This window comes from Caenorhabditis elegans, chromosome III, assembly GCF_000002985.6.
Source record: "Caenorhabditis elegans chromosome III".
Lineage (NCBI taxonomy): Eukaryota > Metazoa > Nematoda > Chromadorea > Rhabditida > Rhabditidae > Caenorhabditis > Caenorhabditis elegans.
The window spans coordinates 10,000,001-10,027,176 of record NC_003281.10 but is presented as its reverse complement, the minus strand read 5'-3'; the positions used below and the strand labels follow the sequence as shown (position 1 = coordinate 10,027,176).

Sequence of the window (27,176 nt, the reverse complement as noted above, 5' to 3'; positions counted from 1 at the left end):
AAACCACTGTGCAAAAATATCCAAATATCACTGTCAAAAATTTTTTTGAGATAATTTCAACAATCTAAAAAAAGTTCGACATTTTTTTCTAGTGAGGTTTAATACATAGTTTAATATTTTAATTCTGTTTCAATTGTTTTTATTTAAAAATTCTAGAGGCCTGTAGCAATACCCGAAATTACTCAAAAAATTTCTCATTTTTGGAAAATTTGGCAATTTACCAAATCTGACTGAAATTTTTGCAAAAAAAAAACGACTTCCAATTTTGCGAGTATGATTATTAACACCTGTAAGTCTTCAACTTTAAGCTGCTTCTTATAAAAACATAACGACACGGTCAGTGAGAAAGTGGTGTTTTTTCCAGACTGTTTTGATTTTTGATCTTTCCACTAGATCACAAGATCTCAATAATTTCAATCTTGTTTATCAGCTGCTATGTTATTGTTCTAGTTTCCGGTTTATGTCTGAAAAATTTGTGCTTTTACAACAATAACACGTGAACAATCTTTATCTTTATATGATTCATTGAAAAATAATGTAATGTATTGAATTTGAGAAGCTCCATTCATTGGTTATCACAGCACATAAACTTGATCTGAGAGTCTGAAAATCCCATGGAACAGTATTCGGTGATGCTTGGATACTCTGAAAATTTAGAAAAATAATTATTTGCAAACAAGGCTTTTGAGTTTAAGTTTATCTCACCTCCGGTAGAACAGATACCCTTCATTTCTGGCTTTGGCGGGCAAAGGTTGGCAATATTTCTGATTGCAGTTTTTCCACACAGAGTTCTGACGTATTTGTCAGTGTGAGCATCCATTGTGGAGACTTGAACAAGAAAGATGAAAAAGCATATGAGAATAGTTGTAGTGTGCATTTTTGTTGGTTAGTTGTACTAGGATATCAAAGACTCTTTTATAGTTTCACATGGGCGGAGCCTCGGGTTTCAAACAATTGACTCCTCCTACTTTTGCAAGAAAGTTTGTTTTTTGTTCTGAGCAATTCTAATCTGGGGAGATGAGAAGAATATGTGTACTAAACAAAACGAACATATAGTTTTTGTAAATGCCGAAAATTGTAACATCAAATTTAATAATAAAATATGTAATAGTTCAGTTGGTTTAAATGAGCTCGACATTTGAATACGTGGGTTTCAAAACAAATAAAAATTTTAATATAGCTCATCTTAAAGGGTTTGCAGTCAAAAAGTAATGAAAACTCTTCAATAATAATTTGGAAATCGACCAAAAATTGTTATACTCTAATTGTATTCCAATTGTTTGAATAGGAACATGGTAGTTCGAACCTGCAGAAATTTTCGAAATTATTCAAAAATTCAATTTTTTTGGGAATTTGACAGTTTAACAAAACTTTAATGGAAAATTTAAAAAAAATTTTAAAAATCTCAAAACAAAGTCTGATTTTTAGTTTGCAAACCATTAGGAAGTCATTCTGGAGGCTACACCAAACGCATCAGTTTAATGAAAAAAATTAATTAAAACGTATTTTTCTTAAAGTCCAACTCCATTTTTCAAAAGTAAGGCAGCTTGCATCAAAAATGCAAACAATAACTTTTTTATGTTTTTTCCCTACTGACGATTGTGTCTAAAGTAAGTGAGAAATTTATTATTTGACAATAATTGCAGAGTTGTTAAGAAAAATTAGATTCCGGCCGCTGTGATATAGAAAAATTAGAGACTAATTTTTTAAAAACGTTTTTCTAAAACAAATTCGTTCCAGAAAATACGAAAATTAGATTTTTAAAAACTATTTATGGAGAAAAGATGACTGACATTGTAGTTTTATCCTATTGTAGCTTTTCAAATTTTCTGTATACTTACAATTAGTCAACGTCTTCCAAATTCTTTCAGAAATGAGAAAGTTTAAGTAATAATTTTTTTGCATTTAAAATTCTTGCAGTTTTCTTACATCTTCAGCTTGAGATTAACATACTATTCCAGACTTTTCACGTGATCCTGAAGCCTAACATTTTGAAGATAAATGTTTAGATATATACGTTGCAATTTGTGTCATGGCAAGAGTTTTCTCTTCCTGTCCTACAATATTGTGACGATGACTTTTGATGGATTATTATTATTAGCAAATAAATCTGATTACATGTAGTGCTTCATGTTGATATACTAATGATAAGTACATTGGATGAAACGAATAAATAGGAAACAACTGATTGAGTATTAAATTTTGTTACAGATTTTCTAAATAAACGACAATTATTTTTAACCAGAAAAATTGTCGGAATCGCCGTTTGTTAAACACAGGAAGAAATAAAAATTTCCAAATAGGTATAAAAGTTTTATAAATTCTATAGAAAAACTTAATAAAAAACTTCACGAAAGTTCGCAACACAGCCTTAATTAACTTATTGGTAATTTGTAAGGTCAAACGGCAGGAGAAAATGGGCTCTCAGAGATGCACTATAATTATAATTTTGCATATTAATTTTACTCCTAGCTTCTAAAATTTTCAATGATTTCCAATTGCAACCGACTCAGTGTTAGTTTTACCGTTCGGGTTTAAAAAAACAAGCATATTTATTCCAGGACCATCTACCGTTGAGATGTAAACCAGGCTATCCTTTTCAGTTCTCAAGAAGCCGTAATGTAGAATTGTTCATAATCTTTTATTTATTTTATTATGAACCCTATAACTTTGTTTATAATCTTTTCTTAATGACAACAAATGCAGAATGTTAATCTTGTTAAAGGTTATTGTTCTATTCATAAATGTAAAATAAACCCCCAATGACTGATTCTTTTTGTCACAGAGATCGAAGAACATATTAGCATCTCTCGTGGCCAAAAAAATTTCAGTAGACCGTAAACTTATTGGACTTCGCATAGCTGAACATTAAAGGAATACATTTTTCTCGTGATACCAAACCAGTTAATCTTGTGATATGCAGTGCAAAGAGGTAGGAAGTTTTTATAGAACACTTATGAGATATATAAAATGTATTTTATTGCAAAATATAGCAAGATGATGCTGAGACGAACTTTAAAGAAATTTTAAAGACGTTTCATGCATTTTGCTTTTTTTTATTCGGGACAGCAAATGTACTTGATTTGAGAATCCGAGTACCCCATCTTGCAAAACTCATTGACTTCGACTTCTTCTGAAAAGGCAAGAATTTGGTCCGCAATAAATTCAATTGGAAATTACTAAAATTTGGATAAAAAACGGGAAACTTTTCAATCTTACCTCCAGTGAGACACATATCAGGGCATACTTTCCGAATGTGTTTGACCGCTTTTGTTGCACAAAGGAAACGAACATGTTTCTTTGAATGAGATTTTGATGAAGAAATAAAAAAGATGAATACAATAAAAAGCACGAAAAATGAGTAGGTTTTCATGGTTCAACTCAAAAAGGAAAAATGAATAATTTCAGGTACTCAAGATTATCAGTGAGGATGTGACTTAGAAAAGAAAAAAAAACGATGAATAATAGTAGATTATAAGCTGGTGTTAACGAGATTAAAATACTTGCATAATAGTGACTTCTGAGTGTTTTTTTTTTTGAATAATCTCACGGATACAAGGACACTTGAATTGCAATGTATTCCGAGTTGAAATGTAGTTGAAATATATATTGTGAAGAGAAAATAAACGTTCAAAAAATTCAAGAAATTCCGTCAAAAAAAAACTCAAAAAATATGGCTGAAAACAAGAGTGTGCTGCTAAATAAAATTTTAGATCAATTTTATTTAAAACTAACGGTTTTATTTCAAAACCTATCCTGAACTAACAAAAAAATGGACTATCACAAAAAAATTTCCCAACTCTTTTTTTTTTAATTTCCAAAAAAATCATGGAACCCTTTAAACCGATAAGCGTTTTCGAACTTTGCACACTACGTTTGACTGGTTCAAAAGTGGGCGGAACAAATTGCTGATTGGTCAAGCAGTGCCCTGTTTGGAGGGAACTCAATTAGGTAGATTATTGTTTGGTATTTCAAAGGATTGCTTTCAAAATTATTTTATTACACTTATCACTAATGTAAAATGTCAATTATTGAATATTTCTGTGTTCTATAGATATATCCAGTATCTGTTCATCTTTGATACATAACTCTAAGCTTCAAGCTTGAACTTTTGAGTTGAAGTTCAACTGATCAAATCACTCACTCTCACATATAAATTTTCACGAATCCCATTTTTGCGAAAACATGTAATTTTCACGTTTTTTTTTTCCCTAGAAAACAGAATTCTTCTAAAAACATCAAATTTTCTTCTTTCGACTTTTTCGTTCCCACTGAAATGTATGATTCATTTCAGTTATTTTTGAATCTTTCGTAGACAAGTCTGAACAAATTAGAATGATAATTGAAGTATTTCTTCTTCTTAATTAATTCTTAATTAATGACCGGATCCTTTGTGATCTTACAAGATTTTAACCGTGGTTTGTGCCACAATTATCACATTCATGAAAAACATGTTTTTTCGGTTGATATTTTTCAAACTGAACATATGATTCCAGTTGTGTACCAAAAGTATTCTTCTTTTGAGAATATATATCTTTTGAAATTTTTTAGTTATTCCATTTGTTTTTTTTATTATTTGGGATGGAATCAGGGGTGTGCAACAATTATTTACTACAAAATTTTACAAAATCTACATTATTTTTCTTCAAAATTTCGCCCCAAAATTAAGAAACAAAATCCGTTTGATTTGAAAAAACTCAACTTTAATTTGCAATTTTAAGCATCTCGTCGCACTTTTGAACTAAAATAAAAATAATTTATTTTCTAAATTTTGGCACTAAATTTTTCTAGAATTTTCTAATGAAACCGTGATTCTGAATTTTTTTTAAAAATTCCCATTCAAAAAAAAAATTGATTTATGTCGGGAATTTTGGTTATTTTTGTCTCACTTTCTGATATCAAAAATATTGAAAATTGTTCTTGAAACTTTGTCTATCTGTCAACATTTTTTCACACGATTGAAATTCCGTCACTACATCTACTCCTCTGAAATGTAAAATTTTTTGTATTCAAAAACACAAAAAAATTTCAAGCTGGCAAGTCTTAAAACCTGTAATAGTCATTTGTATTTAGCCAATTTTTTAACCTACAGTTTTATTGTGGTTTTTTCTAAATTCAGTTAGAAAAAACGAAAGAAAATTTCCAAAACAGGAGAACTAGCGCCTGTGGGGATTTCGTTAAAAAATTTAAATTGGCCTTTAACTTTTTCTTTGTAAATTTCCAAAATACCGAATATCTCTAAAAATTTGTTTATAAAGTGAGTCTGATTTTTTTTTGATTAATGCAACAGCAACGACAGTAAATTTATTGAAGTACTCATAATTTTGCTTATTCTCAAATTGTTCAGTCAGGGTAAAACTCTAAACGGACATTTCAAATTGATTTTTTCGTACTTGTCAAAAAATGATTAGCACATTTTTGGTTTTTTTTTTCATTCTAAATTATTACGTTTAATAAACTATTGACTGAATTACAATGTGACCAAATTTAAATTAGGAACGTTTTAATAACTCCGAGTGTGTTTTTTTCACAAAATAATATGTTTTCCGTGTTTTCGGTCCTTAAAACAAACACGCGATGAGTAATAATAAAGTTAATGCTTGAAAGAACATGATATCCTAATTAAAAGTTTAAAAAATCACATGGTTTGAAAGGGCATTTCATTTGATTTTTTGCTGCTCATTTTTTAAAATTCTTTGATCAGTTTTCATTTCATTTCATCTCTCTGCAATTTGAGCTATTTGAACTCTCTATTTGATTCATGTATTTTTCTATTAACAAGCTACTATTAAAATTGCTGATAAAGTCACTTTGGTGAAAAATCAACAGTTTTTTTTTTGTAAATTTCTAGTGGTTCCACTATCTCTCGGAAAAATTGCCCAATAAAACGGTTAAAATTATGCCTGGGATAGTTTGGGAAGATAGACGATTGTCAAACCCTAAAATCAACAAAATTCAAAATTTGGCTAATTAACTCCAAACTTCGGCTACATATTTTCATTCGACCCCTCTTATTCCAATTCCTTGAGCCAAGTTCCGTGTCTTGTTGCGAAGCAACTCATGCTCATTTACGTCACACTTTTATTGTCTTTCTTTTAATGTTTTCCACGACATAACCATATATCCATGTTTCTGAATCCATAAATCTCATAAAACTCGACTCGATATTCTGCCGAATGTGCTGTCAAGACGAATGATAGATTTCCCAGTTTCTGCTTTTCCATTTCAGTTTTTACGTTATTTTTTCTTTTTTTTCTTACAAAAGCAGGAAATTAAACCTTGCCGAAACCTATTCTTTTTTCAGATTTCAATTTCCGTATCGGAATGATGAATGTTTCGGAAAAAGTGTACGGTAGGTTTTTCTTGTTCGGCTCCTTTTTCTTTAATTTTTTACAATACTTTTTATGATGTTGCATATCTATATTTATATTTATAAAAGAAAATCGTTAAATACTTGTTATTGGAATAAATGTTCACTACCAAAAAGTGATTTTTTTTAAATAATAGTGGACTGAATATCTATATAAAGCTTATTTGATTGAAGGTGTTTTCCAGCACAATCTTTTTGTACAGCACAATAAGAATAACAAAACATTCACCCGAAAAATGTAGTTTTCCTCATAATGAAATGCCATACCTTACCTTTTTTAGAATTGTACAACAATACTGTAACTAAATATCTTATATCTTGACAAAAAAAGAAACCATTAAAAAATGAATCAAAATTTGTTCAACAGATAAAACTTAGAGCATGATTTTGTATATTTTGTTAGGTTAAAATATTTGTATAAATCCTAAGACAAGATATAAGCTGTCAAAATAGAGCCATGGCTGTGCAGCACAAATAGGGAAATCATGGCGATTTCAGAACTTCTAGAAATTTCAAAACAATATTAAAGGTAACTTTATATAGAAATTTAAATTCGCTACATGTTTTATCATATAAAATTCTCTACTTCACTTATAAAGGTTCTTCTAATTATTGAGTTAATGGTGGGTGCCTTGGTTGCTAGGAGATTGTTTGAAGTGTAACCATTTATTTAATGATGTCTTCTCTTCTGACTTTGTCAAAATTGTTATTCGAAAAATATGTATAATTGGAATGATTCAGAGCCACACTATCTTTTTTATATCATAAACAACGTCTCATGACTGAAATAATTTAGTTAAAAAATTCATTAAATAATATTATTTTGTTAGGGAAAAATTATGGTTGTTAGCATATACTGGAAAATACTATAAATATTTATTTATATGAAGTTTCTAAAACGTACGTTTCCTATGACTATTGCACCATCATTACTCTCTTTTGACAGTTTAATCGATAAATTTTTTGTTGATAAACTTGCATGAAATAGTTTTAAATTTGCTTTCTTTTGAAGATATTTTGTTTTAAAAATAAGGAAATTTAATTTTCGTGCCCTTTTCCCTAAAATTCATTTAAACTTTACTTTGTTTTGGAACATTTTCAAATAAAAAAAATCGGTTTCCCTCGAAAACAAAGATATTTCATTTGGATAATTCTAGACTAAACTTACATAATTCGCACTTTACGGTTTTCTCTTGAGACTTCAAAAATTCCAAGCATGAATCATATCAAAGTGAAGCCTGATTATCGAAATTTAGCAGTGATCTGTTGTGTTCATTGAAATGCTTCATGCACTTGGGTAGAACTGAACTTTTCCTACTTTTTCTGATTTTTTCCTTGTCTATAGACGTTTTCTTCTCCGTTTTTTATTAAATTATTCACTTTCCAATTTATTAACTCCGTCTATTTTTTTTTGGGTTTCAGTGAGAATACTGTAATGTACAAAACTTTCATTTTTACAACCAGATCCTGTTCATTTTTTGTGGGGTACTGGGAGATCCGAAGTATAATTTATTTTTATAATTTTTCCGGTGAAAACTTAGCAGACTTTCTATTGTAGTGATTTTGCTTTGAACTGCTCCAAAAGCCCCACGCAGCATTTGCCGTTCGTCGAATTCGGCAAAATGCCCATTTGCCGGGAAAAATTGTTTGCCGTCGACTTCTTCCACGTATAGCGAATGAAAAAACAATTGATTAAGTTAAAGATAATTCAATCTGAAATTTGGAAAAAATATCGACATAATCTAATGCGTTAAGTAATTGTGGCCTGTCGGATTTTTCCTTTTTTTTAGTTGCTTCAATCAATTGCAGTCGTTCTATCTAGAAAATATATGTAAAATTTCAAAAATGCACCAGTGCTTCAATTTTTGACAAAACTAGTAATTTGGCGTAAGTTTCCCAGTTTGGATAAAAATTGGCAAAATTGGGCAAAACTTTTTTAGGTTGTGCGTTTGCCGAAAATGAAAGTTTCCGGCAAATTGGCAAACCGGCAAATTGCTGAATTTGCCGGAAAAAATAATTGCCAATAATTAAAACAAAGTTTGACTCTCTGCTTAAGCAAGAATCTAGTGCCAAATACCCAAAAGTTTTAAAAAAATTTGGAAATTTGCCAAAATTTTAACTGAAACTTTGAACAACCTAAACTTTATGGAGTACTTAAGTATGATACTAGGTCATAGTAAACTATTATGATTAAACCTGATACTTTTACTGACTACTACATACTAGCAGTACTGAAATTTGACTTTTCATAACTCCCGATCATGAAATTTTTCGTTTCAACTATTGGCAGAAATATTTTGTCCAAAAATTTACATTTTCAGTAAGATGAGTTTTGCATAACCAACATGAATGTTCTCAGTTTACAAGAAGATAGAGAGAGGGCAAACGTTTTTATTTGTCATTTTACATTAGTACGTCCCTTCATCTCTCTTCCTCCCACACCCCACCAACATTTATTATTCCAATTCTATTGCTTTAAGATCAGATGGTGGTTTCTACGATTTTCCACTATTTCCCACTATTTTCAAGAGTTTTCAAAACTATGTCATGACGTATATCGAATTACTCGCCCGATTTTGTCGAGCCACCAAGAGAGAGAGAGACTTAATCGAATTTGAACATTCGATTTCATGAATTTTCAACGTTTGTTATGAAGTCATATTTTGTTTTTTTCATAGAGTTGTGAATTAGATTAGAATGCTAGAAAGTGAAAAAAAAGTTATGTTGAGAATCAGAGCCAAATATATTTCAATTTCCTGTAAAAATACAATAACACTTCTCAGTACACTGCAAAATCCAACTTCGCCCATATGTTTAAACTGTTATTAGAAATATTTCTCATTCATAATGTAAGATTTGTTCAAGCTTATATTCATAGAAGCTTCCAGTTTACAAACTTCTGCTAAAATCTGGAAAATAGGGGCCTATACAGACTAAAAGCCTGGGCGGCAATTGGAAAAAAAATATCCGGCAAGTACCAAAATGATCGATTGCCAGATATTTTGGCATTTTTCAAAAACCGATCTGCTTTTAAAAAAAATATCAAAAAATAGTTCACTTTGTTTTTCAGTATTTGGAAAATGTTTTTTTTTAATCAAGAGGAAACCTTTGAAGTTTCATCCAGTTTGATTTCAAAATTCGTTTTTTTTTTCGGAGGCTTTTTCTGGGAGAGAGAAGTAAAATACAAAATTTGCTTTTTAATTATAAAGCATAATGTAACTTTGCGCACTGGTTCACCAAAAATTCATGCAAAAAGTACATTAAAAACGTACATAGAAGATTTCAGTTCAGTTATACATTAGAAATACTTATAGAAATACTTTCTCAAAAAGTGTGAACTTTTTGGAATCAAGTCTCAATACACCTACAATAGCCCAAAACGACCGTGTAAAGCAATCCAAAAATGTTAGGTTTTTCAAAATTTTGGCAACTTGCTAAACTTACCAAAAATTCACTTTTGAATGATTTTGAGACCACTTGAACGTTTAAATATGAACATAAAACGCGTAATTTTTTTTGACAATTTTAAAAAGTATAATATGTAGGTGAAAATTGCATTAGATCCTTAAATCCAAATTTTAAATTTTGAATTTAAAAAAGTTTTACTATGCTATTGCAAAACTTGAGCACTTTAGCAGAACCTTTAAACTAAAAATTGTAAGAACTGGAATTCAATTTGCAAGAAAATATGCTCAGAATCATTTTCAACTGTCTTTCGTGGCATAGCTATGCTCTCAATTTTCTAGAAATATTTCCCAATTGGTTCTCATTATCGACGTCTAATTACAAAACCTTGAAACCTTAAGACGCCTTTCCCCTCTTCATTGTCATTTGTTTGAAGCCGTCCTTCTCTTCTTTTTTCTTCCTTTTGTTCTCTTCTATGTCTGTGTGTGTGCTTTTACGTTGTTGCTCCTCGTGCGCACTCACACTCTCCTCACGAGTCCCCTCCACTCACACACATATTCATCTCTCTCTCTCTCTCTCACGTTTTCTCTTCCATCTCTCACCGTATTCCACATCGTCACGTCGCGACGTCGTCGTAGACGTCGACGTCTTATATATTTCTTCCTCTCCCTATTTCGAATCGATTCGCCTCTTCATCTCATCGTTGCTCTTGCTTCTTCCATTTCTTTTTTTTTTTAATTTTATTCATCTTCCTCTCATCCCCCCTATTTCATTTCGTTTCACTTTTCCCTTATACTTTCACCCCTTTCTTCTTTAAAAAAACCGAATTGTTCCTTGTTTCCGGCTGCGACGTGTTGCCGCCAGCCCATGGGATATATGGGTTGCTGGTGCTCAAATCTCGGACGAAAATACAGTGGAACTGTCTCCCCACAAAGATCCGTCCAACCAGAAGCTCTCAGCTACGAAATGGTATATTCATGGCAACAATCATTCGACACACTGATGAGCTTCAAGTCTGGCCAGAAATGTTTTGCCGAATTTTTAAAAAGTGAGTATTCGGATGAGAACATCTTATTTTGGCAAGCCTGTGAAGAGCTGAAACGGGAAAAGAATTCTGAAAAAATGGAAGAAAAAGCACGTATCATCTATGAAGATTTCATCTCAATATTATCACCAAAAGAAGTTTCACTGGATTCAAAAGTTCGAGAAATTGTCAACACTAACATGTCCCGTCCAACACAGAATACATTCGAAGATGCTCAACATCAAATCTATCAGCTGATGGCAAGAGACAGTTATCCAAGATTCCTTACCTCCATTTTCTACAGGGAAACTCTAGCTTCTTTTGGAATAACTGAAATGGATATTGGTAACGTTTTTTAATTGTTAAAAAAATTAAAATTAAAGAATAATTTCAGGAGGAGACGAAGAGAAGGAACGAGAGCAAAGAGCGGAACGTGCACGTTTGAATGTTCCAGCTACAGCTGCAGAAGGAAGTTCAAAGGATATTAGTATGGTGAGTTTATAAAATTGTTTAAAACTGCTAAAATGCCCAAAAACCATAATAAAACTTTTCAAAAATTTTTTTTTCAATTTACAGCCAAAAGTTGTGAAAACACGGTCTGTTGTCATAATTTTAGAATTCGACCGAAAAAAGTTATTTCCTACGAATTTGATACGTATATTAATTTTGTTACAATTATTTGCAGTTAAGTCGAAGCTGCAGCAGTGCTCTAAATTACTTGAAAAACTGACACATTTTTGAAATTCTTTGGCAATTCACCAAAACTTCTATGGAAATATTTAAAAAATCTAAAAGTGTTTGGAATGGTTTATCAGTTTTTATATTCAGTCATTTTGGACACTGGCGAATTAAAATCCAGCGAAATTATATACACAATTTTAATTATAGGGTTTTCATTTTGAAAAAAACTGATACTGTAGACTAACATTAGCTAAAAAAACGAAAAGATCCAATTGAAAACTTTTCAAATTTTCTAAAAACTTTTGTTTAAAAAAGTGGAGTACATCTACATATTTTAGAAATTTGGAAGAAAAGAGTTAGTAATATTTTTTAGCTTAAAATTTGATGTTATTACTTTTTAAAATTTTGGCAAGACCTAATGAGATCTACAAAATTCAAGTAATAATTTCCATTTTATATTTTCAAAAGGAGTACGGTAGTTAGAATCTTCTGTCTCAAGCGAAGGATGTAATTTCTCCGCGGAGCAATCATAAAATCAATTTCAATCTATTAAATCACGGCGACTTACATCTGATTTCAGGTATAAAAATCTTCCTGCATCTACCCTCAATTATACATTAAACGGTGAGTAGGGTTTTTCTGAAGATTTTTGATGATTTCGTTTTTTTTTTCAGATACTCCAAAGAATCTCTATCAGCAAAATAGCAGATTGGAAACATGTAGTTATAAAAAAGGTATCAAATTGATTGAAAATATGTAAACGATTTTTTAAATATTCAGATCAGTGCAGCTTTAATTTTTTTTTTAAATCAAATTCATATGTGTAACTAATATGCAAAAGTACTTGTTTCTCCAAAAAAAACAAAAGTAAAAGTAAAAAGCAAACGGACAACTGAAAAATTGAAATGTTAGATTTTCAGTTTTTAGGGGGAAAATAGGCTTTTAAAAAAGTATTTTCAGATTTCTACCGCCGTAATAGCAGTTCAATATTTTATGCAAAAATTTATCCAAATCGCCAGAACTTCTTCCTCCAACTCATTCAATTCAACTTGTGATAAACTAACTTTGATCTCCGATGCTGCTTATTGCATTTGCCAATCTTAGATCTATTTTGATCAGTGTCATTCATTTTATGATTTGCAATTTCAGAGACTTTTTCTCTTATCCTACTATATTCTCAATCATCATCTGAACCTTTGTGATATTACTTTCAAGACATTCTATTTTTTCTTCTTTAATTCTCTGTTCAAATCAACACCCACCACATCCCTTTCACCCCCGTGACCATTCTTTTGTGAAATTGTCTTGAAATCTAGATGTCGGCTAGAGAAGGCATCTGTTATTTGTACTTTATCTTCCAGCCACTCAACATTTCTTCCGATCAAACCTATGTTTAAATTGTTCCCCCCATCATTGTCTCTTCTCTCCTTTCACTCGAATATATTGAACTTTTTTCTCGTAGATTTATTTCCGAGGGATATGTCGCTGTATAAACTGGTTTTTTTAAAACAATTTTCAACTTTTCTAGATTTGAAATTATTTATAGAATGGTTGGAGACAATAGTGTATGCGACTTTTATGTTAAAAAACCGGTATCTATATGTACATATATATTTCTAGAAAAATTTGCAAGCAAGAGGAAAATTTTATTTTAAGATTTTTGAAAATATTCAGTTTTGGTAAGTTGCCAAAACTTCTAAATATTTGGGGAATTTTTTTTTGTAATTTTGAAGTTCCGCCTTTTGATAACGTTTTGGACTTCTACTCTTTTGGAGAATGTACAATTCTCACTAACAATTAGTAATAAATCTAAAAATCTAAAATCAAACAATATGAGTCTAGACAATGACACATATTTCAAATTTTAAGTTGAATGTATAATTAAAAACTTATCAACAGAATTATTCGCCATTAATTCCGGGTCTCGTGTTTTTGAACAATCATGACATCCAATCAATGAAGGAAAATGAAAAAAGTTCAAACTAGTACATAACCACGGAAAATAGTACAGGAATAGTGCCTCACATGGAAAGTTTTTAGCATCGGTGTAAGCTAATTTACTAAAGTTGAATTATTTTTATATTACGAAACACTTTTTTTTTAAGCATTGCTTTAAAATAAGAAAATAAATCTCAAAAATTGCGGTAAAACAGATCCCTAGAACTTCAGATATCTAATTGCACTGAAAGCTTCTTGCACCTACTAAAATTTTGTTATTAAATTCAGAAAAAGCTAAAAAATTGCAACAAGTTCCCGAAAAAATTCTGAAAAAAGCTATACTGAAAAAAACTATTTTTATATTATAAAACACTATTTTTTAAGCATCACCGTAAGTTTATTCACCTCAAACTGCGTCAGTCAGATACCCACCGGAATTTAGGATTTATTTTATTGTATAAACACTAATAAAATATTCAAAATTTAACATTAAAGCATAGGAAAAGTTATTTTACAAGTGTTCGTTTTAGATAGCATGCCAATATTTAGACTCGAACTTGTAGAATCCATCTTCTATTGAGTTTTGTTCATTTCGTCAGCTATTTTCCTCAATTCAATTATACACTTTTTTGATGATCGTATTTTGATGAAATGAACTGCAAAAAAAAACTATTTTGTTTATTGAGAAGTTTGAATAGTTTTTACCAAAAACATGGATTGCCGTCCAAAAACCCAAAGCGAATTCCATTGCAATTAGGCCCATTATCAGTCGACTTTCATGAATAATGAACAAGAATACCATGTCGATGAGGCATCCGACAATTCTCAAAACCACTATTCCAGTATGAATTGATTCCGAATAGCACAATTTTTTGATGGTTTTATCGATATCTTCTGGACAGTAAGATTTTCTCACGCTATCCAATTGAATCAAATAGAAGAATACAAAAATAAATCTGACAAGCAAGAAGCATCCTGATACTTGGAATAACATTGAATCAGATGTTGGAATAAATACTAAAAGCACACAAGCATACACTATAAGATAGGATATATCAGCAGCAATTGAAAATTCAATTGTAACTTGAAGAGAAAGTATAATATCGTCGATTTTGTCTTTAACAACATCTTTTTCGAGCTCTTTGTCTTCTCCGAATTCATTGTGTATTTTCTTTCGATCTTCCTGATTCTGTGCTGATTCTCTATTTTCATTCACGACGTGTTCAATTGTCAGAGGTTCCAGATAGATACTGTGATGAGGAGCCCAAGGGTGACAGCCAGGAGTATTACTTCGAAGATTTGGTAGAGATCGTGACGTCATCTGATTGAAAAAAATTTTTTAAATTTGACTTTATTCAGATAAAGTTTTGAGTGAAAATACGTTGAAAAAAACCAAGTGTGCGTACAGACGATTGAAAAAAGTTTACCTAGTAAGTAAAGTGAGTATAAGTCAAAGGGAAAAACTATAGTGTGCACAAAGAAGTAAATGAGAAATTTACCATAAAATCCCAACTAGATAAGGAAAATTAATTAATTTTCTCCGGAGTCAAAATTGATGAAAGGTGAAAGAGTGAGAAAAGGGATAGTTGAATACTAATATTTTTATCAGCTTTTAAGCAAAAATCTCAGAAGCTTTTTATGAGGTTGCTAAGAAGTTGTATTATTCTTTCGGGAAACTGCAGAAATTTGTTAAGTAGCAAAGGCATACGGTGGTTCGTAAGAAGTTTGAAGAGTGTGCTTTAAAGTTATGCTGTAATACCGAGTAAATGACATTCTTGTGTCACGCCTATAGATCACACATCTAAATATCCAATTAGTCAACTTTCCCGACAATGATTTATCATTGTTTTGCTGCGATCACATCAATTCGAAATATTTCGACGCGTGCGAGCTAGAGAGCCAGAGCCAGAGCCATCCCGTACTTGACACTCTCGTTGATGCTCTTTACGAACCACCTGGTTTGGATCCCTTGAGATTTTATTAAGAAGAAAAGTAGTCGAATACTTTGACTTCATGAATTTTGGCAAATGGCTAGTATGGGATATGCATATTAATAATATGCTCAGTTACTCAAACTCCAACAATTAGCTGCCAGCAGTACTGTGCTAGTTATTTTAGTGAATTTGATATTTTGACTCAGGAATAAAAGTGTCAACTACAAAAACTTGATTAAGTGACGAGATGGATTATTGTCCGTTTGTGAGCCAATAGGGACTGATATGATTTACGATTAATCCAAATTTTCTCTACATACTTTCGAGTTTGAAACTATTTAAACTTCATTTTCTACATCAAACACTAATTCCTGTGAAAATTTGTCACCTGCAGCGCCAACTAGGACTGAGGACTGAGGGCGGAGGACCGTGACATGACCCACTCGGAAAAAAACCGCGTGTGCCTTTGAATTGACATGCCAAATTTTTGCGAAACTACGATACTTCTGACAACGGAGGACTTTTTTTTTTGATATTTCAGATAGACAATTTGAGATTGACTAAAACCGACAATTTATATGCAAAATTAGTAGATTTTTAACTTCTTAAAAATCAATATCTGGCTTCAAACTAACTTTTTCAAAAAACCCCGTAGCCATTTTGTTGCAAATTTTGTGTTCTTCTAGAAAATATTGAAGAAAATTCTGTAAAATTTCCGCCAAAAAATTTGGTAATTTCCAGGCAGAAGCATGATATCTTGCAAAAACGACTCATCAAAATCTGGCGAGACGAGCTTCACGATGCTCTCGGAAAATGCACAAAAACTGGTAATTTCAGCTAAAAACCTTGCTGCAAAAATATCTGAAGTTGTCGAATTTTTCCAGAAACCCGTACTCAACTTCTGGAAGCAATCCATCAACTTTGTGGGCAACCGGCTCAAATTTTCAGCGACGAGCAGCGCAAGGATCAGGCAACTCGCTGAAAATCGTCTGGAAATTTTAATTTTATTTTGTACAATGTTGTTTACTTTTTTCTGCAATTTTTTTTGATAAATCGTTTTTTTTAACGAATTCTTTAACATCTAAAATAGTCCAATTTGTCTTTAATTTTGAAAAAAAAAAATTTTAAAGAATTAAAAATCTCGCAAAATGTGAATTTTTCAGAAATTCGATTTCCATCTCAAAATGTTAGAAAACTCGTAAAAAATTCAAATTTTAGGTACAGTAACCACACAAAAAAAATTTCTCTTTGAATCTTCGATTTTCAAAAAAAAAAAGATTTTTTTCTCCAAAAAATTCAAATTTTTCAATCTACAGCTACAGTAACCCCAAAAATTCGGAATTTTTGAGAAAAAACCGTGAAAATCTTGTTTTTTTGAAATCAGAAAATCGATAATTTATTCTTCCAAAAAAATAAAAGAAAAAATTCAAATTCCTCGTGAAATTTCAAATTTCTTGCGGGAAAATAATTTTTTGTTCAAATTCGAAAATGTTCCACGTGACGAAAAAATTCAAAAATGTTCCACGTGACATTCTTCAAACTCAAAAATGTTCCACGTGACAAAACAAATTCTGACCGCCCATATCAGTCTAAATTTGATTATTTCTCAATATTTCGAAATTTCTGCCATTGGCAACAAGCGACGAAATGAGCGATAGGGGAAGCGATCAGAGCTCGAGCAGTTCGGACTCTGCTCAGCAGTAAGTTTTCTTTGTATTTCACATAATGAGTTTGCTAATTTTGCGGCGTGGCAAATAAAACTGTGAAGTAGGTCCCGGAGCTAGGTAGGCATGCATGAAGTAGGCATGTACAAAGGCACAAGATAGGCATGATGTAGGCGTGTAGGTGCAAAGGTAGACCTGAACTAGACATAAAAGAGCGTATGCAAGAGTGTAGGCGCTTTGAAAGGTGCGAGGTAAGAATGTAGGTTCATTGGATGGTGCAGCGTAGGCATGATATAGGCATGCAGATGTTAAGGCAGGTTTTTAAGCGCACTGGAAGGCATGAGGTAGGCATAATGTAGGCATGTAAGTAGGCTTGAGGTTTTTTTCATCTACAAAATATCAGATCCTCCGGTTTTTGCCGCCTCTATATTTTTCGTTAAAAATTCAATTGTAATTTCAGCATTCCACCAAAAGCTCAGACGATTCTCACGGATCAGCGATCTCTGAGAACTTGCATCCTCTTGCAACATCTTCAAGGAAAGGATCCGATGGAAGGATACAATTTGTTGTGCAAATCGCTTGGACCAAAGTTCATGGAATACAGCCACTTCAACTACTGGTTCATGGGATTGGCAGATGAAACACTGACATTGGACTCCGCCGACCGGTTTGTGATTTTCACCATGAATATAATATCAAAGTGAATATTACAGATTCAACGCGTCTCAGGTGAAACAATGCATCGATCTTCCCGACAACCATCCAGCAATGGCTTCGAAAACAGTGCTTCAAACTAATCGGTAAGATTTAATTGCATTTTGACGGGCATATTTTAAAGTTCTTTATATTTATCAGAACAGCTAGAGGCAGACTTTACGTAGGCACATAGTAGGCATAAGGTAGGCATGCAAGTAGGTGTGTTGAAAATACGTGTAGGGGCCTAGGCACGTAGTAAGAATGAAGTAAGCTTGTAGGCACGCATATTGGCACGAGGTAGACGTGTAGGCACTAGAGAGGAGAATGGATAGGCATGAGGTGGGCTCATAGACCATATGTAGGCTCGAGAGTAGGCATGAGATAAATGTGTAGGCACGTAGGCAGGCATAAAACACCTGGGTTTTTTCCTTTCACCTATTTAAATGTTGCTAGATTTTTATTCTAGTTTCAGTCGATAAATCTCAGTTTCAAAAAAAAAATGTTAATGAGCCATTCACATTACCGTGATATTTTCTAGTTTTTTCGTGAACACAATGTTCTTTCCAGGTTCTCGACAGTCGGAGATGCCCACCGTTCTCAGTCTAATATTCGCGAAGGAAGAAATGTCAAGGGCATTTTTTTGAGCTTTGAAAATTCCGAATTGGCATTTGACGACGATATTTCGTTTGACAACGAACAGGATGATGATGGCTGTATTGTGGAAGTTGAGTATAAGGACGACAAAAAGAAGACTATTTCGAAAAAAAAGTGGTCATTGAAATTCGCGATGAAAGATTTATCGGCACATTTGAACGGAAAGAAATTGGTTCTCGATGATTTTGTAGTCATCATGGGTGGTTGGCGGATTGCTCAAGATCAAGAGAAATGGTTCGAAGCCCTTCAATCGATTCTTCACTCAAATGGGACCGTGTCGGCAAAATGTGTCTCGTTCGTGAGCTTCATGACTTCTTACCAAACTGCTCAATTCTTGAAACACTTCGAGTCCGGCTTTCTGGAGAGAATTAGTATCGATGCTGATGATGCTTCAGTTGAAAAAATTGTCTGCCTCGAACAATACAAACAAGCGACATCTCTCAGCTTGGGCTCTGGCATGTTTTCAGAGTTTTTCAAGCACATCGATCACTTTAAGTCACTGAAGTTTTGTTTTTTCGGGAAAAGGCTTTCGAAGAACCACATAGAGCTGTTCCGTGATGTAAGTTTCCTTTTGAGTTTCCAATTTACTTATATAAATTTTCAGAATGTTATCGCGAAATCGGTCAATCTTGAAAGCTGTACGTTCGAGCACCTTGACTTCAGTGAAAAATCATTTTTGACTGCTTTTAACGCTCCGAAATCTGCCACCGGCTCATTTGTCTACAAAGCAAACAAAAGGTCATTCACCATAACTTCTGAGGGATTTGCTTACCACATCAAGAAAAACTCTAGTAACTTGTCAACAATAAAAAATTCATTTCCATCTGATTTTTTTTAAGCAAAACAAGCTATTTTTCAGGAAAATATTTTGTTTTCCAGATTTCTACTCGAATAAAAGTTTTCTGGAGCATCGACAACCATTTTGGACTGGAAAATGAGAGAAAATATTTTTCTCTCAATTTTTTTCACAATAAAATTAATATCTAGCTGCACACTAACTTTTCCGAAAATCCCCGTACTCATTTTTGCCTTTAGAACTAAAACAACCAAATTTAAAATAGTTTCATAGTTCAAAAGTTCAAAAAGAAAAAGGGGATTTTCAGTCATGCCTTTTAGTGCAATTTTAGATTCACTGAAACCGACCATTTATATGCAAAATTAGTAGATTTTCCAATTTTTGAAAAAGTTAGTTTGAAGCTAGATATTAATTATTAAAATTGGAAAATTTACTAATTTTGCCTTGCATCTTTGCCGTGAGTATGAAAAGTTAATTGTGACATTGTTCAACATAACAATAACTCTAATAATGATCATCTGACAAAAAACCAGTTTATTACATTCCATGTTCATATTGTCATGGAATATGCAAACTATCCTTCTATTGAATGGAGTGAAAATTTCACAATTTTAGCATGTTTCAATTTGCTACAGCTTTTGAAAACGTAATCTTGAGATACTGTCAAAATGTCTAAAAGATGTTTCATTGTATAGATAAATTATTGTTAAAAACTCTTGTCTTTTTTTTCCAAAAAAACAAGTAACATTGTCTATATCACCTTCAACCTGATCTCATTTTAAAATAACATGAATAAACCGGTTTTCTCTCACTTGTTGATCAAAGACATTGTGATGTCATCATACAATTCATCTATCTTTTGATCTAACTATCCATCTGTCTATACCTCTCCCTCTCTCTCTATTCAGTACTCGTCCTCACATTGATTCTTTCGTTCATCATGACTCACATACTCATTTTAGTTACAAACTATTATAAATCGTATTTTGTACATCTCAATTTTACGAAATACTTGATTTTATTTTTTTGAAATTTGAGTGATTCAACTAAAAATGATTCAATTTTGTTCACAGCGGATAATCCTTGAAAATCCTTTTTTTCGAAAAAAAAATTGTATTTCGCAATTTCACAGGAAAAAATGTATTTAAAACAAAACGACATCTTTTTGCTTCATTTGAATAACTTTTAAATTCACTCCCCACTGGCACTACTCCATCTTAAAACTTTCAGTCAAAAAAATGAGTACTCAAATTCCAATGGATCCACCAAAGTTCCTGTGTATGCCAGCAAGACCCCTTGTCGTTGGACTAGCTGTTTTTGGAGCAATTCGGAGTTTTGTGCAATTCTGGATGTCAAGTGGGTTCGGTATGGCTGGAACCCATTTTTGTGTTCTTCTTCTCGATTTGCTACTTCTTTTTGGTGCCTACAAGAATGATGTGTTTGCATTGAAATGGTCACAGAGAGTTACGGTAAGACTTTAATAAGTTGCTTAAAATATGAATTTCATAAATTTAATATTGGAAAAAAATTAAAGTAAAAAACAACGTTAAAAATATAAATTCAAAAATATGACCTTTTCATGAAAATTTATATAAAGTAAAGTAATATCTCTAATTTCAAGCAGTAGGCAGGCATGCTGGAGACAGGCATTTGGGACTAAAAATGATTCCGCTTTCCATAGAAACTTCACCTTAAAATTGACAATTAAACAAGTTTTATGGCAGACAAAAGCTTTGACCGAAAACTTATAAAAACAAAAATCGCAGTCTGGAGTTTATCTCAATCATTAACATTTAAAAAAACTGTAAGCGCGAGAATAAAAAACTCTAGACAATTCTGATTTTTATTTTCATTTGCATAATTTTAAGATTTAGAATTTGAAAGTGAAAAAAATGTTGCTCGGTTTGATTTTTGAAATTCCAACTGAAAAAAATCATTCTATAAAAGTTCATACACAATTACAAAAATTAATTAAAATGTGTTGAAGTATGTATGCACATTAATTTATAAACTGTTCTGTTTTTTTGTTTTTTTTTTAATTTTTCAAAAACAAAATCAAAATCATTGATTACAACAAAATGCTACTTCACAAAAATTAAAATCAAAACGTTAAAATATTTTCAGTTTGCCTGTGTGTTAATCGCAATAATCCGTTTTATGATCTACCCAGTTGTTTTTGCCAGTTACATGGCTTCTGGCCTTTCTCGTAACTTCACAGGCATCGACTCAGAAGAAATTGAAATTCTTGGAAATGTTACAACACCCGAGCAAAACTTCGTTTTTGGAATGATTTCCGGTTTCACTCTTGAATTTGCAACTGCTCTTTCTATTGGAGGTAAGAGTTTTTTGTTGGACAATTGGTTTTACATATGTATATCCAAAAACTTTTTAGTTGAATCGCTGAAATATCTGCTAGTCCATCGTCTCTGGGAATACGCAAAAGCAACAGAAGCTTCATCTTCCAGTCGATACGTTATTCCATAAAAATGTTGGTTTCTATTATTGTCTTTAAGTTATTCAATTTTCATATTTGGTAATAAATTTGTGTTTAAGCTCAATACATAAATAATGATTTAACAGAAAGTTGCCCCCAAGCTGTTCGTGGCAATTTTTTATGGTTGCGAACAGGCTGTCAGATCGAAAAAAAAGTTACGCAAATTTCTAAATTTTTTATGATTTATTTTTCCGATTTTGCAATAAGATTCAAAAGTTATTGTTTTTATTCAATACTTCTTGGATATTTGATTGGAAACAACGTTTGGAAAATTTTCAGAAGTTTTTCCTTAAAAAATTGATAACCTGAAAGCTATACTAAATGAACCTTATAGCATACGTAAGTTTTTTATTTTAATTTTTTAACTAATTATATATTTACTAGGAAACCATCTCAAAATGACAGCTGGTTTTTGAACAAGGTTTCATTTGAAAGTCCATGTTAAGAAATGGTTGAATATTAATTTTGAGCTGCGAAGTTTCAGACCTGAGCTTTCGGTGAGCTGCAGTGAGTTTTAAAAAATGCTAATAATTTTTTTTTTTTTCAAATTGATTTTGTTGAACATGTACTTTATTTTGAATTAAAGAACTTAATAGAACTTGTTATCAATGCCAGTACAGACTCCGTTGATACATCTGGTTCCTGGTGGACATTCAGCGACACATGGTGGAGCAAGGAAATGACGTTTAGTCTTGCATTTTCCATCAATACATTGATAGCCAGTTGGACATTGTGTACTAGTCGAGCAATAGCCTCCCAATCCGTTATCGACAAGGCATTCTCCATCTACACAAATACCTTTGTTTCCACACTCGAGGTTGGTGCTGCATGCCTTTGCTTTGGCTGATCCGATAATTCCGAAGAATGTTCGTTGCAATTCGGGTTGGTTATCGTCGATTTGACTTGAAACCCCGAGAACAAGGAGGGAAACGATCTGAAATATAGTTGAGCTGAGAATAAAAGAAGATAGGGATGACTTACCAAGAGACTGTTCATGTTGACTGATGCTGGCTCTATCCGTCCTGAAACGTCTTTTATACTATACCAAATTTCCATAATTCGATTTGGATTCCCGCGTTTGGTCCACGTAACGGATAATAAAAGGTTTTATTGATTTTTGGTCATCACAGGATGGGAAGAGAAGACAGACTTTTATTGAAACTTTAAACGAAATCATCCGGTAATAATTTGGAACTAATGGATATTGAAGCTCATGTTCACGGAGTGCGAATTCTTCCCCGGACATTTCAGCATTCCTGACTATGAGAGATAAGGATTTACTTTTCTACCATTTTCTACAGTGAATTTTCTTTTTTTTTAATACACGATAAATGCGCACAGTTGAGCACCATGGCTCATTCGCTGCGCAGCAACTCAAACTGGATATTGAGCGAGGCTCTTTAGTCAAGGTTCTATAGCTTCAAGGTTCCACTTCGGCACGATTTCTCTCGGTTTCCTCATTTTCTGCCCTTTTCCGATTGCATGCTTACTTGTGTTCCTCAATTGGTTTTTGTAATTTAGGTCTAGTTATAGTTTTGTAACCATTCCGTTCCGTTGTGCTAACCGGTTCGAATCAAGGAATTTACTCTTTTTCCTCTACGTATGTATGTTCCATTTTGAAGTCCAGGGTTTGGCATTAGTTTTTTACACGACTTGAAAAAAATCCAAAATGATTTTATTAAACAACGTACTTTATTTTAAATGAAAAACTTAATAGAACTTGTTATCAATGCCAGTACAGACTCCGTTGATACATCTGGTTCCTGGTGGACATTCAGTTTCAGTGACACATGGCAGATCATTGAAATGACGACTATTCCTGGAGCATTTCCGATTAACACATTGATATCCATTTGGGCATTGCGTATTGGTTGTGCAAAGACCTCCGTTTCCGTTGTCTACAAGGCATTCTCCATCTACACAATTTCCACTTGGCAAACAATCAGCATTGGTGCTACAAGGATTTTCTTTGGCTGATCCGATGATTCCGAAGAATGTTTGTTGAAATTCGGGTTGATTATCGTCGATTGGCTGGAAACCCCGAGAATGAGGAGAGAAGCAATCTGAAATAAAGTTGAGCTGACTATGAGAATAAAAGGAGTTGGGGTCTTACCAAAAGGCTGTTCATGTTGGCTGATACTGAATTAATTTCCTCCTGCAGCTTCCTTTTATACCATTCCAAATTTTCATAATTCGATTTGAATTCCCGCGTTTGGAGGTAGCGGATTTTTATGGCCTGATTTTTCGTCACGGGATACTTGGAAAGGGAAAATAAATGTTCATTGAAAATGCTAACGGAGCCATCCGGAAATTGTTTGAAAACTATGTGTGTTGAAGCTTTGATTAGCTTATAGGCTCTTGAAGTAAGAAAAAGTACAGTATACATACCGAAGTTTCAAAAGAAAACCTTGATTCTATGTTAAAATTAATCGTTTCCAGAAGTTTTGGAAAATCAAAAAAAGTGCCAAAAATTTATCCGACGAGCTTAAAATGTAATGAATAAAAATTCCATATAACCAGAGCTCTCATTTCCATTTATTGCTCCAACTTTAACGATTGCATGATTTTCGTTTGCTTGAAATATCAAAGATCCAGTATCATTTGCAGTTGCAGAATAATAATATCTGAAACCAAAGTTATAGGAATATTTTATTTTTTCCAAAAATTCATTATTCTAAAAAAATAATTAAAAAAATAAGCAAAACTCACACATTTAAACCATTTCTTTGATCCCATGGAATTGTTTCAATTCCATCAAAAATAATTGCTGTATTGAAATTTCGTTTTCCTCGAATACGGAATTTTCTAATTAAAGGATCTCTGAAGTTGAGCCAGTTTTTCAGAAATACATTAAGATCTATATCATCGAATTTGTTGTACAAGTACCAATCATTTGGCATCAACTTATCCGTTTCAGAATTGTAGTATTCCTGGAATAAAAATATTTGATAAATGTGAAAGTGATTTGGAACTTGAATTTTTTAAAAGTTGGAGAACAAAACTATTGAACGAAACTATTGGAGAACAAATTATTTAGAGTTTCAATTGAAACCTATGTGAATTGAAGCGAAAAAGCGCGAAAAATATTAGGTTTTTCCGAAAAATTTTCCCTAAAAATTTTCAGAATGTGTGTCTTCTACCCCTAGAAATCTTAGCATCCACTGTTGGAGCAGTTCTACGGGTACTAAAAAATGAACTGAAAAATTTCAGATCAAGATTATCCTATTTAAAATTACTCCTATGTCGGTACATCTTTGTAGTGACCTATTCAAATGATCTTCTTCCAATTTTTTAAACCGAAAAGTATCAAACTTTATCTGTTAAAAACAAGCTCAACATACCTTTTCACAATCAAATTCATTATCCTTTGTGCTACAATTGAACAATAATCTCAAATTTCTCACGACTCCCATTTTTTCCAAAACAGCTTTTGCGAAATTGATCGAAAAGTCTCGTTCATCTTCATCATTCGCCTTCTTATTCCAAATACTCAAGTTTTCACAATTTCGGCCGTCTATGAATGAGTACGGTAACTTGAAGAACAACTCAAGTTTACTTGGAGCTAGATAAAATCTTTTTAATTTGGAATTTTGCACATTAAAAATTGAAAGCGCATTTCGGAATGCAAAAAGAAATGCTTCCTCGGGGTTTTCATAATAATTTTTAATATCATACTGTTGTCTATACTGGCAACGATTTGAAAATTGGCTGGTAAAATATGGTTTCTCGTGAAGATTGTAAAACTCCCATGACAAAACGATATTGTTCACAAATTGAAATTGAAATTTCAGAATGTTTTCATCAGTACATAAGTCAATATCTTTTACAGCGAACTTTTTGTTTTTAAGGATCGTCACATGAATGGCTTTTGAAATGCGAGATAGTTTGAAGCTGCAAAAATATAAATTTTCGAAGAAAACATTCGTTTTGTGAAAATTAAGTTCGCATGCAGAACAGAAAACTTGCATGTGAATTTGGTAAATATTTAGAACCGTTAGCTAATAAAAACAAACTTACATTTCCCATGGATTCAAGTATTCAAATATTTTTCTATGGACAGTATCTGGTAGATCCACATAATTGAGCGAACTTTCTTCAGTTTTTGTTAAATATTGCCCCATTCTCCAAGAAAATAGAAGTTTTTAAAACTGCAAAAATGAAACGTTATCAATAAATCAATGTTTACTCACCACGCTCCTACCAAGTGTGAATGATATCATGTACTCAAAAGGCGTATTTTGACCTTTTGATATTACTAATACAAAAGTTATAAGGTATTATATAAATTGTTTATTTAAGTAGTTTGCTACTTTATCATAAAAATTTTAATGGATTTTTTGGTTTTAGGTGATATAGAACTTTAAAATGCTAAAATCTACAATATTTGAGTTTTCTTTGTTCAATTTTAATCCTAATGGGATAACATTTTCATCAATTTCCTCCAATTCTTCTCGCATCGGTGATTTAATAATTTTGTATCCCAATTCTGTAAGGGTCATGAGCACAGCTGAATAGCAGATGCTCAATTTCGTGTGCTTATCGGAAAAACATAGTACGAATTTTATTGAAAAAGATTCACTAATAGCAGCTGCTGTTTTCACTCTTTTGGTGGAAATTGCAAGTTCCAGGAGTTCATATTTACCACTTCGATATCAATACATGTATGAGTAAACTAAGTAAATAAAAATTAACGATTTTCTTGTAACCGGGTAGAAAATATTTTTATTTTGTTTTTTATTTTGAAAACAGTCATGATATAGGATTACTGGGCTAATTTTTTGTAGGATCTTAAAAATTCTGAAAAACTACCGTACTTCCGGAAACAACAGGGACAGGATCGTCTGATTTACTAAAGATTTGTAACGAAAAATTTCAACAAAAAAAGAAAAAAAAGTAAACACTTCAAATTTTAACTTTCAAACTCGGTTTACTGATAATTACGTGAACTGTTTTGTTAGAAAAATATGATCAAGAAAAAAATGAAAAATTTGTGAATAACCAATCAGTTCTTGATTTTTCCGGACAACTAACCAACTAGACGTCTTCTCAACTAACCATGCTTAACAGTAAGTTTTAAATTTTCAGATTTTCATACCAATTTTACCTTGTTTCAGTTGTTCTTATCATTGGTCTTCTGGCAATTTTCAACACATCTTCTGCATCAAATGATGTTTGCCACGTCACCAGAAAGCCACTGATGCTTCCGGCTCCAGGTGATGTCTACAAGAAGGCAGTGCAGTTCTACTCAAACATCACGGCTCCAAGATCAACATCTGTGCTTGCTCCAGTGATGTCGTCCCTTGAAGTCTACATTAACACCACCACGACATCTGCTTTTGCTCCAGCTCAGAGCATCAAAGTGGCTGATATTCTTGAAGAAGATGCAGATGCAATCCGTGTGAAGTCAATTAGAATGGCTGGATTCATTGCCCAATGCATCATCTTTTTATTTGTCTACACCATCGTCACGATGGATGTTGAGATTTGGAAAATTAATATGGACTGGTTGAAAATTCAATA

At 32.4% G+C, this 27,176-nt stretch overlaps 9 protein-coding genes, 1 non-coding gene and 2 pseudogenes across 14 annotated transcripts in view; 5 read left to right on the top strand and 7 right to left on the bottom strand.

Annotated features, from left to right (window-relative positions):
- Positions 1-490: 490 nt before the first annotated feature.
- Positions 491-888, bottom strand: ins-22 (putative insulin-like peptide alpha-type 2). Its single transcript, NM_066822.5, has 2 exons — positions 706-888; positions 491-645 (listed from the first exon to the last, which is right to left on the bottom strand). The coding sequence occupies exons 1-2, from the start codon at positions 875-877 to the stop codon at positions 566-568; spliced, it is 252 nt and encodes an 83-aa protein (NP_499223.1). The 5' UTR covers positions 878-888; the 3' UTR covers positions 491-565.
- Positions 889-2,968: 2,080 nt separating this feature from the next.
- Positions 2,969-3,425, bottom strand: ins-21 (putative insulin-like peptide alpha-type 1). The gene is made up of 2 exons (NM_066821.3): positions 3,220-3,425; positions 2,969-3,133 (listed from the first exon to the last, which is right to left on the bottom strand). The coding sequence occupies exons 1-2, from the start codon at positions 3,371-3,373 to the stop codon at positions 3,057-3,059; spliced, it is 231 nt and encodes a 76-aa protein (NP_499222.2). The 5' UTR covers positions 3,374-3,425; the 3' UTR covers positions 2,969-3,056.
- A 6,873-nt stretch (positions 3,426-10,298) lies between these two features.
- Positions 10,299-10,499, bottom strand: C05B5.13. Its single transcript, NR_052674.1, has one exon. It is a non-coding gene; the product is annotated as an Unclassified non-coding RNA C05B5.13 (non-coding RNA).
- A 119-nt stretch (positions 10,500-10,618) lies between these two features.
- Positions 10,619-12,984, top strand: rgs-1 (the record flags this gene model as incomplete). 2 transcript variants are annotated; one of them, NM_001382973.2, is made up of 5 exons in its annotated part: positions 10,619-11,144; positions 11,194-11,291; positions 12,061-12,104; positions 12,155-12,214; positions 12,441-12,984. In NM_001382973.2, 3 exons carry the CDS (start codon positions 10,643-10,645, stop codon positions 12,064-12,066), a joined length of 606 nt encoding a protein of 201 aa, NP_001369842.1. The 2 variants fall into 2 exon arrangements, with proteins under 2 accessions (NP_001369842.1, NP_001255056.1); NM_001268127.3 differs by lacking the exons at positions 12,061-12,104; positions 12,155-12,214 and having other exon boundaries at positions 10,643-11,144; positions 12,441-12,584.
- Positions 12,985-13,849: 865 nt separating this feature from the next.
- Positions 13,850-14,741, bottom strand: C05B5.16 (XK-related protein). Its single transcript, NM_001268126.3, has 2 exons — positions 14,124-14,741; positions 13,850-14,074 (listed from the first exon to the last, which is right to left on the bottom strand). The coding sequence occupies exons 1-2, from the start codon at positions 14,737-14,739 to the stop codon at positions 13,992-13,994; spliced, it is 699 nt and encodes a 232-aa protein (NP_001255055.1). The 5' UTR covers positions 14,740-14,741; the 3' UTR covers positions 13,850-13,991.
- Positions 14,742-16,111: 1,370 nt separating this feature from the next.
- C05B5.10 lies at positions 16,112-16,334 on the top strand (annotated as a pseudogene). Its single transcript has 2 exons — positions 16,112-16,179; positions 16,237-16,334. Coding segments are annotated over exons 1-2 (166 nt in total).
- Positions 16,335-16,959: 625 nt separating this feature from the next.
- On the top strand, positions 16,960-19,211 carry fbxa-155 (F-box A protein 155). The gene is made up of 5 exons (NM_066819.3): positions 16,960-17,052; positions 17,477-17,683; positions 17,730-17,816; positions 18,280-18,925; positions 18,971-19,211. The coding sequence occupies exons 1-5, from the start codon at positions 17,000-17,002 to the stop codon at positions 19,202-19,204; spliced, it is 1,227 nt and encodes a 408-aa protein (NP_499220.2). The 5' UTR covers positions 16,960-16,999; the 3' UTR covers positions 19,205-19,211.
- Positions 19,212-20,392: 1,181 nt separating this feature from the next.
- glam-1 (Glia associated membrane protein glam-1) lies at positions 20,393-21,718 on the top strand. The gene is made up of 3 exons (NM_001025971.8): positions 20,393-20,631; positions 21,287-21,497; positions 21,555-21,718. Exons 1-3 carry the CDS (start codon positions 20,401-20,403, stop codon positions 21,644-21,646), a joined length of 534 nt encoding a protein of 177 aa, NP_001021142.1. The 5' UTR covers positions 20,393-20,400; the 3' UTR covers positions 21,647-21,718.
- A 491-nt stretch (positions 21,719-22,209) lies between these two features.
- C05B5.11 (DUF7107 domain-containing protein) lies at positions 22,210-22,664 on the bottom strand. Its single transcript, NM_001129203.4, has 2 exons — positions 22,638-22,664; positions 22,210-22,590 (listed from the first exon to the last, which is right to left on the bottom strand). Exons 1-2 carry the CDS (start codon positions 22,650-22,652, stop codon positions 22,246-22,248), a joined length of 360 nt encoding a protein of 119 aa, NP_001122675.1. The 5' UTR covers positions 22,653-22,664; the 3' UTR covers positions 22,210-22,245.
- Positions 22,665-23,320: 656 nt separating this feature from the next.
- Positions 23,321-25,817, bottom strand: C05B5.5 (putative F-box protein C05B5.5). Of its 2 annotated transcripts, none has more exons than NR_131451.1 (6): positions 25,674-25,777; positions 24,998-25,547; positions 24,366-24,586; positions 24,064-24,280; positions 23,770-24,013; positions 23,321-23,719 (listed from the first exon to the last, which is right to left on the bottom strand). NR_131451.1 is itself a non-coding variant. In NM_066818.5 (6 exons), the coding sequence occupies exons 1-4, from the start codon at positions 25,775-25,777 to the stop codon at positions 24,142-24,144; spliced, it is 1,014 nt and encodes a 337-aa protein (NP_499219.3). In that variant the 5' UTR covers positions 25,778-25,817; the 3' UTR covers positions 23,331-23,719; positions 23,770-24,013; positions 24,064-24,141. The 2 variants fall into 2 exon arrangements, 1 of the variants encoding a protein (NP_499219.3); NM_066818.5 differs by having other exon boundaries at positions 23,331-23,719; positions 25,674-25,817.
- Positions 23,367-23,784, bottom strand: C05B5.9 (annotated as a pseudogene). The gene is made up of 2 exons: positions 23,770-23,784; positions 23,367-23,719 (listed from the first exon to the last, which is right to left on the bottom strand). Coding segments are annotated over exons 1-2 (368 nt in total).
- An 831-nt stretch (positions 25,818-26,648) lies between the features above and the next one.
- Positions 26,649-27,176, top strand: part of C05B5.2 (uncharacterized protein) — a 710-nt gene continuing 182 nt past the window's right edge. Inside the window, exons 1-2 of the mRNA NM_066817.6 lie at positions 26,649-26,722; positions 26,771-27,176. The exon at positions 26,771-27,176 is cut by the window's right edge and continues 182 nt beyond it. Of these exons, the coding sequence (NP_499218.2) occupies positions 26,713-26,722; positions 26,771-27,176 (416 nt within the window). The 5' untranslated portion in view covers positions 26,649-26,712. The remainder of the gene's footprint in view (positions 26,723-26,770) is intronic.

Excerpts from the sequence above, each read along its gene's own strand:
- C05B5.16 (NM_001268126.3), bottom strand. The coding sequence starts at position 14,739 with ATGACGTCACGATCTCTACCAAATCTTCGAAGTAATACTCCTGGCTGT. Across the intron at positions 14,075-14,123 it reads GACGGCAATCCATGTTTTTG|TTCATTTCATCAAAATACGA; the intron begins GTAAAAACTATT and ends TTTTTTTTGCAG.
- ins-21 (NM_066821.3), bottom strand. The coding sequence starts at position 3,373 with ATGAAAACCTACTCATTTTTCGTGCTTTTTATTGTATTCATCTTTTTT. Across the intron at positions 3,134-3,219 it reads TGATATGTGTCTCACTGGAG|AAGAAGTCGAAGTCAATGAG; the intron begins GTAAGATTGAAA and ends TTGCCTTTTCAG.
- glam-1 (NM_001025971.8), top strand. The coding sequence starts at position 20,401 with ATGAGTACTCAAATTCCAATGGATCCACCAAAGTTCCTGTGTATGCCA. Across the intron at positions 20,632-21,286 it reads AATGGTCACAGAGAGTTACG|TTTGCCTGTGTGTTAATCGC; the intron begins GTAAGACTTTAA and ends AAATATTTTCAG. Across the intron at positions 21,498-21,554 it reads AACTGCTCTTTCTATTGGAG|TTGAATCGCTGAAATATCTG; the intron begins GTAAGAGTTTTT and ends AAAACTTTTTAG.
- ins-22 (NM_066822.5), bottom strand. The coding sequence starts at position 877 with ATGCACACTACAACTATTCTCATATGCTTTTTCATCTTTCTTGTTCAA. Across the intron at positions 646-705 it reads GGGTATCTGTTCTACCGGAG|AGTATCCAAGCATCACCGAA; the intron begins GTGAGATAAACT and ends CTAAATTTTCAG.
- fbxa-155 (NM_066819.3), top strand. The coding sequence starts at position 17,000 with ATGAGCGATAGGGGAAGCGATCAGAGCTCGAGCAGTTCGGACTCTGCT. Across the intron at positions 17,053-17,476 it reads AGTTCGGACTCTGCTCAGCA|CATTCCACCAAAAGCTCAGA; the intron begins GTAAGTTTTCTT and ends TTGTAATTTCAG. Across the intron at positions 17,817-18,279 it reads ACAGTGCTTCAAACTAATCG|GTTCTCGACAGTCGGAGATG; the intron begins GTAAGATTTAAT and ends TGTTCTTTCCAG.
- C05B5.5 (NM_066818.5), bottom strand. The coding sequence starts at position 25,777 with ATGGGGCAATATTTAACAAAAACTGAAGAAAGTTCGCTCAATTATGTG. Across the intron at positions 25,548-25,673 it reads TACTTGAATCCATGGGAAAT|CTTCAAACTATCTCGCATTT; the intron begins GTAAGTTTGTTT and ends ATATTTTTGCAG. Across the intron at positions 24,587-24,997 it reads ATGAATTTGATTGTGAAAAG|GAATACTACAATTCTGAAAC; the intron begins GTATGTTGAGCT and ends TTTTTATTCCAG.